This window comes from Pygocentrus nattereri, chromosome 7 (genome assembly GCF_015220715.1).
Source record: "Pygocentrus nattereri isolate fPygNat1 chromosome 7, fPygNat1.pri, whole genome shotgun sequence".
Lineage (NCBI taxonomy): Eukaryota > Metazoa > Chordata > Actinopteri > Characiformes > Serrasalmidae > Pygocentrus > Pygocentrus nattereri.
The window spans coordinates 15171819-15189876 of record NC_051217.1 but is presented as its reverse complement, the minus strand read 5'-3'; the positions used below and the strand labels follow the sequence as shown (position 1 = coordinate 15189876).

At 40.6% G+C, this 18058-nt stretch overlaps 1 protein-coding gene across 5 annotated transcripts in view; it reads right to left on the bottom strand.

Annotated features, from left to right (window-relative positions):
- LOC108432714 (ryanodine receptor 1-like) overlaps positions 1-18058 on the bottom strand; it is a 115523-nt gene that overhangs the window by 55750 nt on the left and 41715 nt on the right. For all 5 annotated transcript variants that reach the window (XM_017706800.2, XM_037540171.1, XM_037540172.1 and 2 more), the window contains 24 exons: positions 17904-18008; positions 17052-17155; positions 16825-16908; positions 16424-16583; positions 16184-16331; positions 15745-15950; positions 15118-15292; positions 14698-14906; positions 14117-14469; positions 12708-12837; positions 12422-12582; positions 11946-12108; positions 11038-11124; positions 10592-10818; positions 8623-9067; positions 4992-5543; positions 4335-4535; positions 3425-3536; positions 3159-3302; positions 2690-2963; positions 1619-1736; positions 1293-1425; positions 1046-1140; positions 795-930 (listed from right to left, as the gene is read on the bottom strand). In XM_017706800.2, the coding sequence (XP_017562289.1) occupies positions 795-930; positions 1046-1140; positions 1293-1425; positions 1619-1736; positions 2690-2963; positions 3159-3302; positions 3425-3536; positions 4335-4535; positions 4992-5543; positions 8623-9067; positions 10592-10818; positions 11038-11124; positions 11946-12108; positions 12422-12582; positions 12708-12837; positions 14117-14469; positions 14698-14906; positions 15118-15292; positions 15745-15950; positions 16184-16331; positions 16424-16583; positions 16825-16908; positions 17052-17155; positions 17904-18008 (4522 nt within the window). The remainder of the gene's footprint in view (positions 1-794; positions 931-1045; positions 1141-1292; positions 1426-1618; positions 1737-2689; positions 2964-3158; positions 3303-3424; positions 3537-4334; positions 4536-4991; positions 5544-8622; positions 9068-10591; positions 10819-11037; positions 11125-11945; positions 12109-12421; positions 12583-12707; positions 12838-14116; positions 14470-14697; positions 14907-15117; positions 15293-15744; positions 15951-16183; positions 16332-16423; positions 16584-16824; positions 16909-17051; positions 17156-17903; positions 18009-18058) is intronic.

Below are 18058 nucleotides of genomic sequence, written 5' to 3'. Positions count from 1 at the left end.
AGCTCAATAAGGGCTCCTCTGCGCTGGGCTTGAAATCTGCTTGCCCATGTGTTCTGCCATAACAAATCTGTATCATCATAAGGAGTTTCTTAAGGAATTAAATGTATATTTACTCATTTTTGTAGGCCTATACTAAAATTTAAAAAATATATACACATCTATTTTTGTCTGTACCCTGACTACCAACATAAATAGAAAAGGCTGTTCAGGGGACTGTTTTTAGACTGAAGCACCTTCTGGAATATATTCACATTTTGCAGGCTGCAGATTCTCCATACCATTAGCAGTGAAATAGCTTGCAACGCCACATAAGCAGTGCTTTGCATCAGTGACACAGTGATTTTGCTTATCCATACAGTGCTTGCAGTTCTAATGTAAGTAGCTTTTAGCAAGTCTATACTGTCATCATGATATCTAGAAACTTTATCAAACATCTCCTTTAAGTCTGCAAACCTTTAGAATAAAAATATAAAAATATTACATATTGTTTCTGATGTGTTTTCTAAATACATTATTATTTTTATTATTATTTTTTTTATTTACAAGCCAGTGAAAGTAACATTATTGTCACTAAGCCTGTTACTACACTTAATTTCTGCTGGTTCAATGTGCTGAAAGTGAGGGTAATGGACCAAAAAGACCTTGATTACTCCAATACAGTTTAATACCATTTGAATCCCACATTTTATGGGGTAATACAAATTTTACCATTTGATTTTCCAGCTGAAATGAGCCCATGTTTCTGAATGCACTGAAGTAGTTGTAGACGGACATTTAGTTTAACAAATACTTACCGTTAACGAATACTGCAAAGCGGAGGAAGTCCAGATATCGCTCTCCTCCACAAGGATTCCATCCAATATCAGGATAGCCCTTAGAAAGCAGAATGGGACACATCTGCAGACCACAGCCAGCTAGGTATGTCACCACCTATTGGATAAGATGAAGAGAAAATGAACAAATCAATTCTATATCCACATATATATGACAAACAAGATAATGTGAAACAAAAAAAAAGGTGAGCTAATTTCCAAGCATGTCTTACCATCTCAAGGTCTTGCTCCTGCAGAGCTAAAGCCAACTCATTGTTGTCGATACAGGAGGCTGCAGCTACATCCAGCGGAGTAGACCCACGCATTCCTGAATATAAACAGTAACATTTCAGCTTTACAGCAGGCCACTCTGACTCACCACCCAGAAATAACAAATATCTATTGTCAAATTTATGTGTGCAGCATTTATATTTATGATAGAAAAGGCATTCAGATAGTGTGATTTGTGAGGAGTCTCACCCAGGCCAATGCCACTGTTCTGCAACAGGTAAGACAGATGGTCGAACATGGAGCGTTGGTTCTGACGACTGATACGACAGAAGTAACACAGGAAGCGACAGCAGTTTGTCACCATTTGGGGGAATCGAATCTCCTTCAGAGAGAGCAGGGCACACAATTAGTTAAAATAAAATCAAACATCTGTCAGCACAAATTTCATCCATACATTTACAAAAGGAGAGTGCCTTCTCAAACTGCAGCTAAAAATAAAGGTGACTAAAATGTCAAGTCTTTGACTCTTTGTATTTCATAATTGTTTCAGTGATCAAACATGAGTAGATTAATACCTTTGAATCTCCTCCACCTCCCAACACATTGACCATGACCTCCATAACAGTCTCGTGCATACCTAGTGCTCTCATCAGATTGGGGTGCTGATAGAACACCTTATTATTCATGATGTTCCTAAGAGACAAAATATTGCACCTCAATTATTCTTGATACATTTGACATGAATCATGGGATGAATCAGAATTGCAAAGTCTTAGACAGAGCATTTAATATTTACTCACGGTTGGGGGTGTAACAATACACATATTTTCAGGTTCAGTAACCCAAAGTAAGCTTAAAAACTACAAATCCTAGAATTTTTAAGCAACTTCAGAAAAAAAGTCTAGTCATTTGAGCATGGATATGTGCATGGCATAAGTCCCCCCCACCTCCCAGACCACTTTTATCTTTTATCAGAAGTTTTATCAGAAGATAAGAATGAAGAATGATTGCACGGCATAGGGCAATCCACTGTACTGTTAAGTTGTTTAGATGGTTGCTATGGTATTTTGGTTGGTTGTTAGATGGTGGCTAGATTGTTGCTAGGATTGTGCTTAGTTGTTGCTATGGTATTTTAGGTAGTTGTCAGATGATGGCTAGGTAGTTGCTAGGGTATTTTAGATGGTTGCTAGGGTGTTGCTAAGTGACTGCTAATGTGTCTAGTGTGGTTGCTAGAACATTGCTGTAGTGTTTTAGGTGACTTAGGTGGTGTGATGATTCAGTTGTATGTTATGTGGTTGCTAAGGTTTTGTGGTTGCTTGGGTGTTGCTACGTGGTTGCTAAAGAGTTGAAAGGTGGTTGTTATCGTGTTCCAGGTGGTTGCTAAGGCATTGCTAGGTAGGTTGTTGTATCGTAGGTGTTTGCTAGTGTCCTTTTTTTAGAGAGACCCAGTAAGCATGTACAAACTTTTGCAGAACTCTTTTTGAGCATTCTACCTCTCATTCCCATGAGGGAAACAAAAATCTGATTTTGAACAGCTGTACTATATGTCCAAACATAAAGCTGTGTCAAAGCAAACTTCCCAGAATCAGACCAAACATGGAGTTTGGTGGTGATATCTTCAAGACTGCAGGACAGGCAGAACTAACCCAATGCTTTGAATCATAAGTCTCTCCTCTTCTGGGCCCATCTGAACAATCAGCAGTGAGCGAATCTGGCCCAGGCACTCTAGCAGGTCCATTGTGTCCTGCATGGACACAGCATTGATGGCATAGGCCTTGGGCAGGGCCCGGATCAACTCGCCCAGAGAGTCATACTGTCGGTGCAACAAGCTGAACATCATGCGCACCAGCTCTGGGTTCTGGATGAAAGACTCCTGGGCCCAGTGAATCATTGTATGAGAGATCAACTCCTGGAGAGTACCTGAGAGGAAGAAGATTTTAGAAATTAGACGATAAAATTGTATAGGTTTATATCTTCTTACTTTCTTATATCTTGAAAACTTAAAATACATCGCTTAGAACCTAATTTGCATAGAGTCGTTAGTATTATTTCTACAGAGTGATATAATAATAAATTCTCTTGCCAAGCTTCCTATACTATAAACCTGTCACTCACTAGGCTTGGGCTCTTCTTCAGGTTCAGGCTCCTCTTCTTCTTGCTTCTTGCGGAGGTTCTTAACTTTTTCCACCAGCTTAAGCAGTCTTCCTCTTACTGAGGTATCCACCTCTTCCTCCTCCTCTTCCTCTTCCATATGCACACCTGAGATAAACAGACATTAGATGACATCGTCTTTCAGATGGTGACACATAAATACAAAAAACATGGTGACTAGCTGCAGTGATTATAGGGCAGCATTTGTCTGCAAAGTGTTTGTGACTGACCGCAGTGGTTCAGGATGTCATTGTGGAACAGCTGGAGATATTCCCGCACCTCTTCTGGCACTGGGCACTCCTCATCATCAGGACTGTGCTTAAAGTTAGTCAGCATGATAACCTAAAAAAGAAAAAAGTCTCTCAAACAGAAAGAAACTGATGCATGCAGTGCACCAATAGAGTAGATACACAGTGCTTGTGAAATGTTTAGCGGCACCTATCTTTTTGAAATGTGTTCAATTTGTGATTTTAAGTGCAGTTTGGAAGTGAAAACTGTCATGTCATTATTCATGTAAAACTTGCTTTACAAACAAAGAAACATCCTTTGAATTAAGAGTTGGTTAAAAAGACAAAATACGACTGCTGATAAATGCAAGCTAACACCGCTGACATTGACATCAGAAGACCAAAATACCCCATGCAAACCAGCAAGGTTTGTCACATAGCTACTTTGGTGATAGTAGCCAACAGTTTGATTACAGCTCAATTTTGCTAGAACAAGCCATTTTTAAGGTAAGCTAAACTTTGTCTAGTATTTGCTAACACTAATAATAAATAATGAATTATTATATGTCAGATGTATGTCAGCTCCTAAATTTTCAATTTAAACCTAGCCAACTATTCAATAATAATAAGAAGAAGAATAATAATTAGCAAATGACTTTATGGATGCTATGATCTTCATGCCCTCTTATGTTCTTCCCATATTTTATCTTTGCCATAGTGTTTATAATACCCAAACTTGAAAACTTGACCACCAGCCTGCACTGGCTATCTAGTTCTCAACCATTTAGTTTAACACAGTGATTTTTTCAAATGCCATTCTTTTCAAATGCTTTTCCATGGAGAAACACTGCCAAGACCTGGAATTCCATGACACAACTTTATATGTGGTGTGAGGATGATGTGTGTGCTTTACCTGCTCTTGTGGAGGTGAGCGAAACTCGCGGGTCCTGCGGGCCGTCTCAGCGGCCGACATGGTGAAGGCTCTCATAAGCTCATTGTAGCGCTCACGCTGGTTACTCTGGATGTTCTGCACAAATGTATCAGAAAAGGCAACGATAGCCTCCACTCGGTGCCTGAGCTCACAGTCACAGAAAAACTGCAGCAGGGTACACATCTGAAAGAGAGAGAGAGAGAGAGAGAGAGAGAGAGAAAGAGAGGGGGAGGGAAGTATATATTAGAAAGATATAAGTGAACTATGACAGTGTAAGAGAGTGAATTTCTGAGTTACTGCTATTGTTTTTTTGGATAGTTTTGCAGTCCATGTTAGATACTGAACTAGATTTTATCAATGTCATATTAAAACCTGTATCCATTTTTTATTTTCTTGCACCATTACAGCACAGCAAGCATTGTGTGAACATTTCATAAAGAATTGTCAAATAGAAATGGTCCAGAAGGAATTAGGATAAAATCTTGTCACATTAACTAACCCTAAAGTTTTTGCCTTCTCCTGCAGAATATCTTAGCTTGTTTCAATAAGTCATGCGTTAGAAATAATTGACGTGAAATTTGTTATCACTGGCATCAACTGTGATGTCTGAGCGTTGAAATGGGTTAGAGTGGATCTCACCTGCAGTTTGACCGACTCTGGCAGTTTCATTTGCAGTAGTCCTTCCTCTGGTGCTTCCTCTGCTTCCTCCTGTCCCTCGCCTCCTCCTTCCTCTGCCTCCTTCTCCTCCTCTGCCTTCTCCCCATCCACCTTTTCTCCTCCCTGCTCCTCCCCTGGCTTCTCTGTCTCTCCTCCCTCTTCTCCTTCCTCCTTTTTGAGGGCTTTTAGCTCCTCATCCTCCTCTTCCTCTCCCACGCCTTCATCCACCAGCTCTCCTTCTGCAGCCTCCTCTTCCTCCTTAGCTTCCTCTCCCTTCTCCTTGGCAGCAGCCTCTTCTTCCCCCTCTCCTCCTCCCTCTTCCTCTTTGGCATCTCCGAACACGTTGGGGTCAATCATCTTCAGGATGTGTTTGACGTCTTCGTTATTGAAGATGCCCATGATGAGGAGAGTGCTGATGAGTTTGAGGATGGGGACGAAGTGGAATTCAACGCTGCCCCCTACTGGGTCACGCATGGCCTGACTGCCATCCATGACAGCCTCAGTCAGCATACTCAGAGACTTGGTCTTCAGTTCCTACACAGACAGAGCAGGCATTAGCAAAGGCTAAATGGAGGTAATTAACATTAAGATATATCATTTTTACATTTTTCTCCTCACAATTTAACACAATGGACGAAATCCAGGCTTAAAGGTGGATGCTTAATGTATAACCCCAATTCCAATGAAGTTGGGACGTTGTGTAAAACATAAATAAAAACAGAATATGATGATTTGCAAATCCTTTTCAACTAATATTCAATTGAATACACTACCAAGACAAGATATTTAATGTTCAAACATTAAATGTTCAAACATTTAATGTTCAAACATTGTTTGCATTTAATTTAATGTTCAAACATTGTTTGCAAATATTCACTCATTTTGAATTTGATGCCTGCAACATGTTCCAAAGAAGTTGGGACAGGGACAACAAAAGACTGGGAAAGTTGAGGAATGCTCAAAAAACAACTGTTTGGAACATTCCACAGGTGAACAGGTTAATTGGAAACAGGTGAGTGTCATGATTGGGTATAAAGGGAGCATCCCTGAAAGGCTCAGTCATTCACAAGCAAGGACGGGGCGAGGTTCACCACTTTGTGAATAACCGCGTGAGCAAATAGTCCAACAGTTTAAGAACGTTTCTCAATGTGCAATTGCAATGAATTTAGGGATTTTATCATCTACAGTCCATAATATCATTAAAAGATTCAGAGAACGTGGAGAAATCACTGCAAGTAAGCGGCAAGACAGAAAACGGATATTACCACATGGGCTCAGGAACACTCCAGAAAACCATTGTCAGTGAACACAGTTCGTCGCTCCATCTACAAGTGCAAGTTAAAACTCTGCCATGCAAAGTGAAAGCCATATATCAACAACACCCAGAAAGCCGCTGGCTTCTCTGGGCCCAAGCTCATCTGAGATGGACTGACGCAAAGTGGAAAAGTGTCCTGTGGTCTGACGAGTCCACATTTCAAACTGCTTTTGGAAATCATGGACGTTGTGTCCTCCGGGCCAAAGAGGAAAAGGACTGTCCAGATTGTTATCAGCACAAAGTTCAAAAGCCAGCATCTCTGATGGTGTGGAGGTGTGTTAGTGCCCATGTCATGGGTAACTTGCACGTCTGTGAATGCACTATTAATGCTGAAAGGTACATACAGGTTTTGGAGCAACATATGCTGCCACCCATGCAACGTGTTTTTCAGGGACATCCCTGCTTATTTCAGTAAGACAATGCCAAGCCACATTCTGCACGTGTTACAACAGCGTGGCTTTGTAGTAAAAGAGTTCAGGTACTAGATTGGCCTGCCTGCAGTCCAGACCTGTCTCCCATTGTAAATGTGTGGCGCATTATGAAGCACAAAACATGAAAACAGAGACCCCGGACTGTTGAGTAACTGAAGTTGTACAAGCAAGAATGGGAAAGAATTCCACCTACAAAGTTTCAACAATTAGTGTCCTCAGTTCCCAAACACTTATTGAGTGTTAGAAAAGGTGTTAAAAGAAAAGGTGATGTAACACAGTGGTAAACATGCCCATCTCCCAACTTCTTTGGAACGTGTTGCAGGCATCAAATTCAAAATGAGTGAATATTTGCAAAAAACAATAAAGTTTATCCATTTGAACATTAAATATCTTGTCTTTGTAGTGTATTCAATTGTATATAGGTTGAAAAGGATTTGCAAATCATCGTATTCTGTTTTTATTTAAGTTTTACACAATGTCCCAACTTCATTGGAATTGGGGTTGTACTTCTGTTTATTTTTAAAGATACTCGATATGGCCAAAAGTATGTGGACGCCTGACCATCACACCTATAGGTGTTTTTGGAAATCCACCTCCAAAAATATGGGCATTAATATGGACTTGGCCTTTTTTGCGGCTGTAACAGCCTCCACTCTTCTGAGAACAACGTACACAAGATTTTGGAGTATGCTTCTGGGATTTTGTATCTTTTCAGGCAGAAGAGCATTTTTGAGGTTAGGCACTGATGTTGGACAAAAGGCCACAAAGGTATCCAGGCCACTGGAGCTCCTCTTACTTTGTGCACAAGGACAGAGTCATGCTGCAACAGGAAATGGCCTTCCCCAGTGTTGCCACAAAGTTGGAGGCATGTAATTTTCGAAAAATTTCTTTGTATGCTGTAGCACTAACATTATCCATCACAAGAGGAGGCCTAGCACAAACCCTGAAAACCAGCCATAGCCCATTATCCCTCCTCCACCAAACTTATCGCCACTATGCATTACAATAATCAGTGCTCTTCTGGTATGTGGCAAGAACCCAGAGCCAGCTATTAGACTTCCAGTGAAGCGTGATTCATCACTCCAGAGAACGTTGCCCACTAGCGACATGCTTTACACCATTCATGGCATTGTGCATAGTGATCTTAAGCTTGTGTGCAGCTACTCAACAATGGAAATTCATTGTTGCTCCTGATGCAAAGTCCATGTGTTGATGTTGCTTTTAGAGGCAGTTTGGTACTTTTAGTGAGTAATGAAAAGAGGATAGGATTTTTACACACTAGACAATGGTCCACAGTAGTGAGGTATACCACTTTGGGCTGAGCTGTTGTTGCTCTTGGATGCTTACATTAATAACATAACACAGTAACATAGTACATAGTACAGTACATACCATAATACAACTGACTAAGGCAAATCTAGCAGGGCAAAAAGGTCATAAACTGATTTGTGGTAAAGATGGCATCCTATGACAGTGCCACAATTAAAGTCTCTGATCTGTTAACATGGGTTGTGGCTGAAACACCTGAAGCCAGTAATTACGAGAGGTACTCATTAACTCAACAACAAGTCTGCATGACCTTAATGAAGACCTAGACATGGTTTTGAGCGATTTGAGCGATGTTTAAGGGATCTATTTTCAGACAAGATTTGGGTGACTACTGACTTCTAGTGTTTGTTAGCAATGTTAGCCATGTAGCCCCAGTTTTGAACTAAAGAAGCTAACATCTTCACTGATTGACTATATGTGGATTTCAGAGATTGTGTATGTTAGATTTTTTTGTTGAACTATCACTTTAAAGAAAGAAAAAAATAATGTTTATCAATAAAAAAAAAATTAAGCAACCTCTTTCCGCCAAGTACCATACCTGCAGAGGGAAGATAGGGCTGAGAGTGTACAGGTCAGGGTCAGTGCCCACAAAGTTGATGGGAGAGAAGTGGAGCTTGGGCCTCAGGCAGGTGGTGAGGCCCACACCAGGAAGGTCCTGGGCCTTCTCAGCATCAGGGTAAAGAGTGATGCTGAGTGTGTCCTCTGTCATTGGCACAATGAACTCGCGGTTGGTTCCCAGGCGGTTGCGTTTGGCAGACTCCAGGTGGATGCTGATGAGCAGGTCATAGTAGCCACTGCGCAGTGGGCCAGGCAGGTAGGTGTTCTCAATGGCATAGAAAAGCTGTGATTCGTCCACATGGCTGCAGAGGGCGTGAGCCACGCGGTTGTTACCCAGTGCACAGACTGCACAGTAAAGCATCAGTGTGTGGTAGTGGAACTTCAGCCAGTCATGATGCTCCGATAACTCCAGGATGTCAATACACCTGTACACGAGGGAAAGCACATATAGACTGAAAAGACAAATTCATAAAATAATGCTAGAAACACACAAGTAAATATAAGGGAGCATGAAAATAAGTCAACCCCTTATTACAGACTCTCTTAATTCTCTCAATTGTAGACTCAGTTTAATTCTTCACTCTTTTTATTTACACTGACTTTACAGTATTAACCAAATAAGGTATAATATTAGCTGAATAATAACCCTTTTTTGTGGGCTAAAAAGTTTTTTTTTCAATATCAGTCAAATTTGATCAAAAACTGATGCAATTATTTTGAGTCAGGCTTAGGGCTAAGATTAGTATTGGGCAATACTGATAAAAGTCACTAATATTTAATATTTTCCAAGTATAGAATAGTATCATGGTGACAGATTAATAAAGATAATACCAATTACTGTTTATTTCATTTTATGTTATAAACTGTTCTTCTAAAACAACATGAAGCACCCAGAATATTGCATACACTGACGTCCAATGACCATATTTTAGGTTTTAAGTCAAATATAATTCTTTGACTTGGATTAGTTTAACTCAAGGAGGTATGATAATGTAATTCGTAAAGAAATTAGACTGGCTGAGTAATTTTCTCAAATTACTCCAGATATCCAGGATCAAAACATCATAGTTGGACACTATTAACATAAATGCTGTTCATTTTACTTACTTTTGGCACAAATTGCGTTGATGGAATGTTGGAACTGATGTACAGAGTTGAATCAAGTAAATTCAAAGCAACATTTATTCTGTGTAGGTGTCACGATTGGCTCCTCCCACTCCTCCATGTGCTTTTCTGTTTACTTTTTATCGTCCATGTGCTTCTTTGTTTGGTTTCCTCCCAGTTCTGCCCCTTGCTTCTTGTCTCCGCCCTTGATTGTTTCCACCTGTTTTCCACCTGTGTCTTGTGAACCCTTGTTAGCCCTCTTCTATTTAAGCCCTGTGTTTTCCTTAGTCTAGTGCTGGTCTTTGTTTGTATGTCTGTTAGATCGTTCTGATTGTTTGTTGTTTGGGACATTGTGTATTGTTTGATTCTTGTTTGTTTGTCTTATCTGCCCTCCGATCAATCTCTGTTGGCACAATGACCCTGGACTATATCGACCACGACCCTGGATTTGCCCTTAATAAAAGTTGCCTCGTCCACCGCCTCGCTCCCCGTTACAGTAAACTTGTAAAGTCGACTCATTCAGCTTTCTAAATGCCAGCCAAAAGAACAAAACTGTGATGTCTTGTGAGAGGTATTTTCAAGATATTTCATTTTCTTTCTCTTTCTACTTAAGCCATCATGAAAAATGTTGTAGATTACCATTTTGGATTTAAGGATGAATGAATTCTGCCAAGTCAAACTATTATTGTATTACCATGCAGTCCATTCAAACATATATGATTCTGTTTATGAAATATCTCACTAAAATACTGCTGAAAATGAAAAGTAATATTAGTCACTATTACTATGTCACTATCATGGATCAGAGACAAAATTTAAGATGGTGTGTCTTTTTTGTTGCTAACCTGTTTTCCTCGGGGATATGAAGAGCCATCATGGTGAGCGGCTCGGTGCACTCTACCATCCAGCCGTGCCTCTCACTCACTTTGCCCACCTCCGGCTTCAGGAAGTGATTGGGCATGCGGCTCCAGATTACTGGAGTGAGCATCTCCGTGTCCAGACGAGGGGGGCACTGTGGAACTGGGTTCTTTCGCTCACTACGGAACATGGCTGCTGAGAGAGGCATTATGTTCTAAAGGAGAGAGGGGGATTAAGAGCAGGAGATGAGGAAAATGAGAGATTTTCACTGAACGAAACCTTAATCAAAATTCAGGTGTGCATGAGGTCAGTGGATTATACTGTGATAGGAGCAGGGGTTATGAGAGAAAAAAGAATTAATGTTAAGACTGTAATGAAAAATACAGAGATATTACAGAACCGAAGTGAAAGCAAGGCAAGGAAGAGGACTGACCTTTAGCTTGCCCAGCTCAAACTGCAACATGTTCTGACTGAAGGGCTGCACAAACACAGCAGGGAAAAGCTTGGTGTTGGGCTCCACCTGAAAGGGAAAAAAGGAAAAACATCCACCATTGTGTGTCAGCAGACAAAAACGATTTAAATCCATTTTAAAAGATGCCCAATGTTGCACATAACAACAGGGATAAACCTAACTTTCGTGTCATACGGTGTGTGTGTGTGTGTGTGTGTAGTCCATCTGTCTCTCTGCATTCTTTATTAGCCCCTTTTTACATTGTTCTTCAATGGACAAGACCCGCACAGCATCGCCACCGTTCATTATTTGGTTGGTGGATTATTCTCAGCACTGCAGTGACACTGATGTGGTGGTGGTGTGTGACTGTGTGACTGTGTGCACTGGTACAAGTGGATCAGATACAGCAGTGCTACTGAAGTTGAACACTTCAAGAGTTACTGCTGGACTGAGACTACCAACCAATCAAAAATATCCTCCAACCAAAAATATCCAGCCATCCAGTCTTGTCTGCAAAGGACTGGGCACCCCTGGTCAAATTGCATCTTCTGTTGATTTTCTAAATGAAAACTCTCTAAAGAGAACAAACTTTTGCACACTTATTAAAGAATTACTGTTTGCTTACTCCATTTAATACATTGTAGAAATAATAAATAATAAGTGCAAAAGTTATGGCAGATTTTATGTTTTTTTTTTAATAATACACACATTTTCTAAGCCACTTATCCTCATGGGTTGTATGGGGTACTCAAGCCTTGTCACCCTGGATAGGTTGCCAGTCCATCACAGAGACATATACACCCCCCCCCCCACAACACACACACACACACACACACACTTCACTTTTAAACACCTGTGCCCCCACGTTTCAACAGATGGCTCAGTCTCACCTGGTAAAACGTGTTGATTTCCTTCCCATTGGCTGTGAAAGTCATAAGACCGGTTGCCAAGTCGACCAGACAGCCAACAACCAAATCCTCCTGGCTGAAACGTTGTTGCGAACCACTGATCAAGTCCCCTCCCCACACCATGTAGCAGTTGCTCCTCTTTATGCTGAACAGTAAAGCAGAACATTAGGATGTACATATTCATAAGCAATGAATAAATACAAACACATATTAATCAGACAGCAATAGCAGTGCTTGTTGAGTCACTGGTTGAAGCCTGTGTAAGATCTGGGATGTTTATGGCCTGGCAATATAGTTACATGACATCCTCAAACATAGTTATTATGCGAATTAGTGTTTATTCAGTGCAAATGAAGTATTTTTATTACATTCAAATCTGTATCTCTGAATTTGGCAAAGCAATGAACTTGTAGTTAAAGGTCATTTTACAGTGTAAAGCTTTTGCTGTGGCTCATCACCTGTCGTGAATGTTGCCCCTGTCATCTCCCACGGTCACTGTGACAGTGCGCACTTTGAAGAGATCAAAGTTGAGATCATACTGGTGGTAGTCAGGGGTGACCCATCCCACCCAAACTCCACCAGGTTCCTGACCAGCGAAGATCCGCACTGAGTAATAATACTGAAGGCAAATAAAGATAGACCGATTAATAGATGTGATAGGTTTAAGCTTACTAAATGACATCACTAGAAGACCTGAAGATATCTGGTTGTGTAAACAAGTGTGTCTTATTGTGAGGGGCTCACTGTAGTGGTGTTGAGGATGATCTCTGGGTCATCACGGTCATCTGGCACCACATCTTCCACCAAGCGGGGCACAACAGGGGGAGGAGGGGGAGGTGTGATCAATGCTGCCTTTTTAGCCTTAAACAGGAAACTGAAAAGGGATGCAAAGCAATAAGATCTCATGTGTTTTGATGAGCTATTACAGTTATATAAATGTTAGCCACATAATGATTTCACAGAGCAGTCTGTAAGTAATTTCACAGAGACATAGTCAGATTTACTAAAAACAGGGATAATGATCAACAGTCTACTGACACTTTGCGCCTGTGGGAGTGGCCAGTTTGGTGGGTTATCTACTAAGAACATGCAAATAAGCTCAGGCACAGTCCCTGGCTACTCATTTGACTATTATGTATAGTTTTCATTATGTTTCACAAGGAACTGGCAGAGAAAGACTGTCTTTTTTGTGAAGATATATTTTAAATACATTTTTTCTATAATTTTCTTCTATTCAGTTTGACCTGAGTAGGACTAAGTTTAGCATATATATATATTTCTTGAATATAATTGAATATACCAGTAAGTGTTTTTTGCTTTTTCTGTGACATACCTTTACTATTATGATAAGTTTTAAACATTTTAAACCATGTTGACAGTGGCTTCAGCATACAAGCAGCGCATATCTAGATCACATTCTTTAGTTTCTCCCAAGTAGGGGTAAAACTCTTCTCTGTTCTATGAACTGTGGCCCATTGTAATGAAATATTTCTTGAGAATTTAATGTTGAAATATTTTCTTGAGAATTTAAAGCTACACTGTGTAAGTTTTGGGGATTTGGAGACCTCACTGGTGGGCATGTGTAATTGCATCCAACATGTGAAAGAACATTTTCTAACATTGGTTTTGCTTGAGTCCCCTTCCCTGAGCAAATGAATTTGATGATTGCAAGCATGGTGTATTCATATAGAACTTGGTCGAATCTTGTTGAAGGATGTGTCTTCCGAGGATGCAAGTAAATAATCTATCATCATATTTTCATTTGTAAATTACTTATTTTATTTTTGAAACTTTGATAAACATCAAACTGGTCCTCCTTAGAGCCTTTTCCTGTGATGTTAATATGCAAAGATGTATGACATAGGCCAAAAATCCAAAATCTGATCTGACATTTTTTTCAGATTTTATAGACAACTTGCAGAAACACACACACACACCATATTTTAGTGTTATTTTCTCTCCTGAGTCAGTAATGCTACTTCTTTAATTTTTAACAAACTTACATAACACAGCTTTAACTTTGTTATTGTTATTGCAAATCCAATGTCATGAAAATAAACAAAAAATTGTCATAAATTGTCTCACTGCCCAACGACTTACAGAATGCAAGCATTCTGACTTTATGGCATTCTATGACTCTCCTCTGTTCTCACCCTTTCTTTTTTCCTTTCTCAGAGGCAGTGTCTTTGTCATTCTCTTTGATGCCGGGGATATCTTTGGCCACCGATGGCTCCTTCTCTTTCTCCTCCTGCTCTTTCCGGCTGGCTGACTTCTTCAGCACCTCGTAATCTGAGTCCGGATCTACCTCCAGCACCTCGTCTTCCGGGATTGTGAGGGCACGGGTGAGAGGGGTGGTGCCTGCGGGCACTTTAAATGTCTCATAAAACTCAATGGGCATGCTCAATCTTAGGAACAGCATGTCAGTGTTGGCATTCTGGGATCCAAATGTCTTGTGGGTGAGTTTCAGACAGGGGGCACTGTCCACTGTACCGTCCACACGAGACACCTGAAAAAGCAGAAGAGATATCAGAAAACAAACATGTGAACCACTTTAATAATTAAATGTAGCAGCATATAAAAATGCATTCAGATCACAGTTAAGATTATTCTGTAAGGCACTGGATTACATATAAATTTATGTATATGTTATGTAACACTACATGACAACAACACATTACTATAGGGACTATAAATATGACTTAGTGGCATTTCTGTACAGGTCAGAGTGAAGTACCTCAATGTGATTGTGATCAGTGGGCACAGGGACAAACTGGGGCAGACTCTTGCTGAACCACATGGTGATGTCCCTCTTCATGTTGATTGCGAAGGGCTCAAAGCCCTCCTGCAGCCCACAGATGGCAAAGTAGCGCAAGCTGCTAACATTCTGGCCTAAGTTAATGCGGCCTACCTGAGACAGGCCCAGTGCACACACAGGGATGAAACCTGGTGGACAAAGAATAAGGAAAGAGATAAAGGAATGAATAAAACAAAATCAAACAAAACCCAAGCACTAACCTATATTATAAAAAATAAAACTTTTACTTGAAGCTCGGCACTTAAAAGGCCTGTTAAGGTCAAAATAGGTCACCTAACCAGCACATATTTTTTTATAAAACCTGAAGACCAGTCAGTCTGCAGGGATTCTCTCACTCACCGTCTCCAATCTCAATGTTTTTGAAGGCCATTTCTGACCCAGAGTCACTAATCAGCATCTCCCCATTCAGAGTGAACATGATGTTCATCTCCACCAAGTCAATCATGCAGCCCACCACGTCTCCAGACTGCCACTGCCGTCCAAACGGCTCGTTTCCAATGTGCCAGCGCTGAGCCTGGAATGAGAGTACCCATATACAGCAAATGTCACCAATTAATCAACTCTCAACAGTTGAATGCTATTTCAATATCAGCTTTAAATGATTTCTTATATGAATCTGAAAGAAGTGCTTATGGAAAACACAAAACTTGTGTTTTTTATTTTTACATCTACAGTGCTTCTTAGCTCTATATTTCCAACAAGTCTGTAATCTATATGTAATTTCTTTCAAATATTTCTAGAAAATATACATACCAGTAGCACTAAAAACATGAAGACCTTAACAATAATATTTTGTCATTAAAATTATGGAGTTTGTTCAATTTATACTGAACAATTTATGATTAACTATGTTATTTGGCCAATTTTGTGATATATTCATCCTATTTGATTTAGAAAATCAAGCTTGTACTTTGTCTGCAATATAATCTACAGGCAGCAATTCTAGAGCAATTCCACAAGACATACCCTGTTTCCATTAAAGACATAAGCCAGCTCATCAGCTCCCAAATCAGTTCCTGCACGCACATTCGGCCGAGCCCAGCCGACCCTCATCTCTCCTGTGGTCACTGCTTCAAATTCAAAGTACCACTTTCCTGAGGTCACAGCGTACTGCTTCTCAGCCCTGAAGATGCGTACTTTATCTCCACGTGCATTGTCCACCGCGTGACCACCTGGGAACGAGAAAGGCAGGGAAGGGTGGAGTGGGCAACAGGATAAGGGCAGGGAAAACAGGAGCACATAGACTGGAGACTGAAGTGCCCATGATATTACTCCCTATAAGATACTTATAAGTAATACTACTGATAATCACAGCTTGACTTTGACTATTTATTGTCAAAATCAGCAGTGAAATGCTAATATGAAAGAAATGGGCCACACAAAGTTCTGTGGAACAAGGACTCACTGCTTTCCTGGTCTGGGGGCTCGATATTGTATCCATAGCCAATGAGGGTGCGTACGGCATTGTTAACGCTGTCTCTATTGGTTTTCTTGGTTCTCTCGTCCAGCAAGTTGTATGGTACCAGACGAGGGTTACGCTTATTCATAATGTCCTGAAGAACACAAAAATGGTATCAGGTATCTGCATTAGTCTTAACAGCGGCAGTTGAAAAGTCTGAATCCAGGTAAGTGCATGTATATGTACCTGCACAATGCTGTAGGTCCAACCTTGCCTCACTCGGTCTCGTGCCCATACGTTGTGACCATTCTCTGCCAGCTTCTCCACCAGCTGATTCTGATTAGGTGTGAGTTTGACATGGCTGAGGTCCAGAGGGGCAGGTTTGTACCCACTGGTCATCACATACCTAAGAGACAGGGAGATAGACAGATGGATGGATATATTATTACATCTTGTCATGTAGTGTTTTTTCAACAAACTTAATCAAACCACAACAAAATACAAGAATGACATTTAATCTGTTTGTTCCTGATTAAAGGGTATCCTCGAATTTGGAAGCCCTAAAACATTATTACATTCATTTAAAGAGCATATTTACTCTAATATTATGTCTATGGTGAGCAGTGTAGTGCAACTCCAGTACATACGTTTTGGGCAGTTTGATTTTCTTCAGGTTTTCTTCTGCTTTCTCATCCCCCATACCTACATGGCAGCCCAGAGCCAGCAGGGTCCTGAGGAGTTCCCCAGCAGAAAATAAAAGCAGAGAGAGACAAGCAGAGTGTTTGACTAGGCAACATTAGGAGTTGAAGAGACAAATATGTGACTATTAAGAGAAAGGATGACAGCTTGGGAGCGGGTGAGAATCCTCACTCACTTTAAAGTCTCTCCAGACATCTGCAGGTTATAGTTCCTCTCTGGTTCTGGGAGGCTCTGGAAGTCCACCAGGCAGGGGTGCAGTTTCTTGTTATCATCCCGAAACTGAGAAATAAAAAAAACACACTGTTAAAGAAAATTGTGCATGTGTGAATGAGACAGGGGGTGGTGGGGGGTGCACAGAAAGAATTGAAGAAAGGAGAGAGAGGAAAAGAAAGAAAAAGGAAAAGAAAGAAAAAAGACAGAAAGAGTTTTCTACCGGTGTGTGTGTCTGTTAGAAAGAAAGAAAGAAAGAAAGAAAGAAAGAAAGAAAGAAAGAAAGAAAGAAAGAAAGAAAGAAAGAAAGAAAGAAAGAAAGAAAGAAAGAAAGAAAGAAAGAAAGAAAGAAAGAAAGTTGAGAGGCAGGTAGGCAGGATGGAAGGAATAAAAGAAGAAAAGAATGAGAGAGAAGGAAGGAGAAAAAAAGGAGGAAGGAAGAAAGTAAAGATGGAAGGATGAAATTGTCTACTTGTGTCTGAGTGTGAAAGAAAGAACTGAAGAAAGAAAGAAAGTTAGGAAGGTAAGTAGACAGGTAGGAATCAAGAAAGGAATGAGGAAGGAAATTAGGAATGAGGAAGGAGGGAAGGAAAGGATGGAAGGAAGGAGGGAAGGGAAGGATGGAAGGGATGGTGGGAAGGAAAGGATGAAAGGTAGGAGAGAAGGAAAAAAATAGAAGGAAGGGGGGAAGGGAAGGGTGGAAGAAAGGAGGTAGAGAGGGAGGGAGGAAGAAGGGAGTGAAATATGGAAGAAAGTAGAAAGGAAAGGGAGAAAAGAAGGAAAGAAGGAAGGGAGGGAAGGAGGAAGGGTTGATTACCGGTCCAAAGGTCCAGCCCTGCTCGATGCGTGTAACAGCCCACAGCTCGTGAATGTTCTCGGCCAGCTTTTCTCTGATCCGCTCCAAATGAGGAGGCAACACAATCTACACAAAGACTGTTAGCTTTACTGAAGGCATTTATCAGCCTGGACACA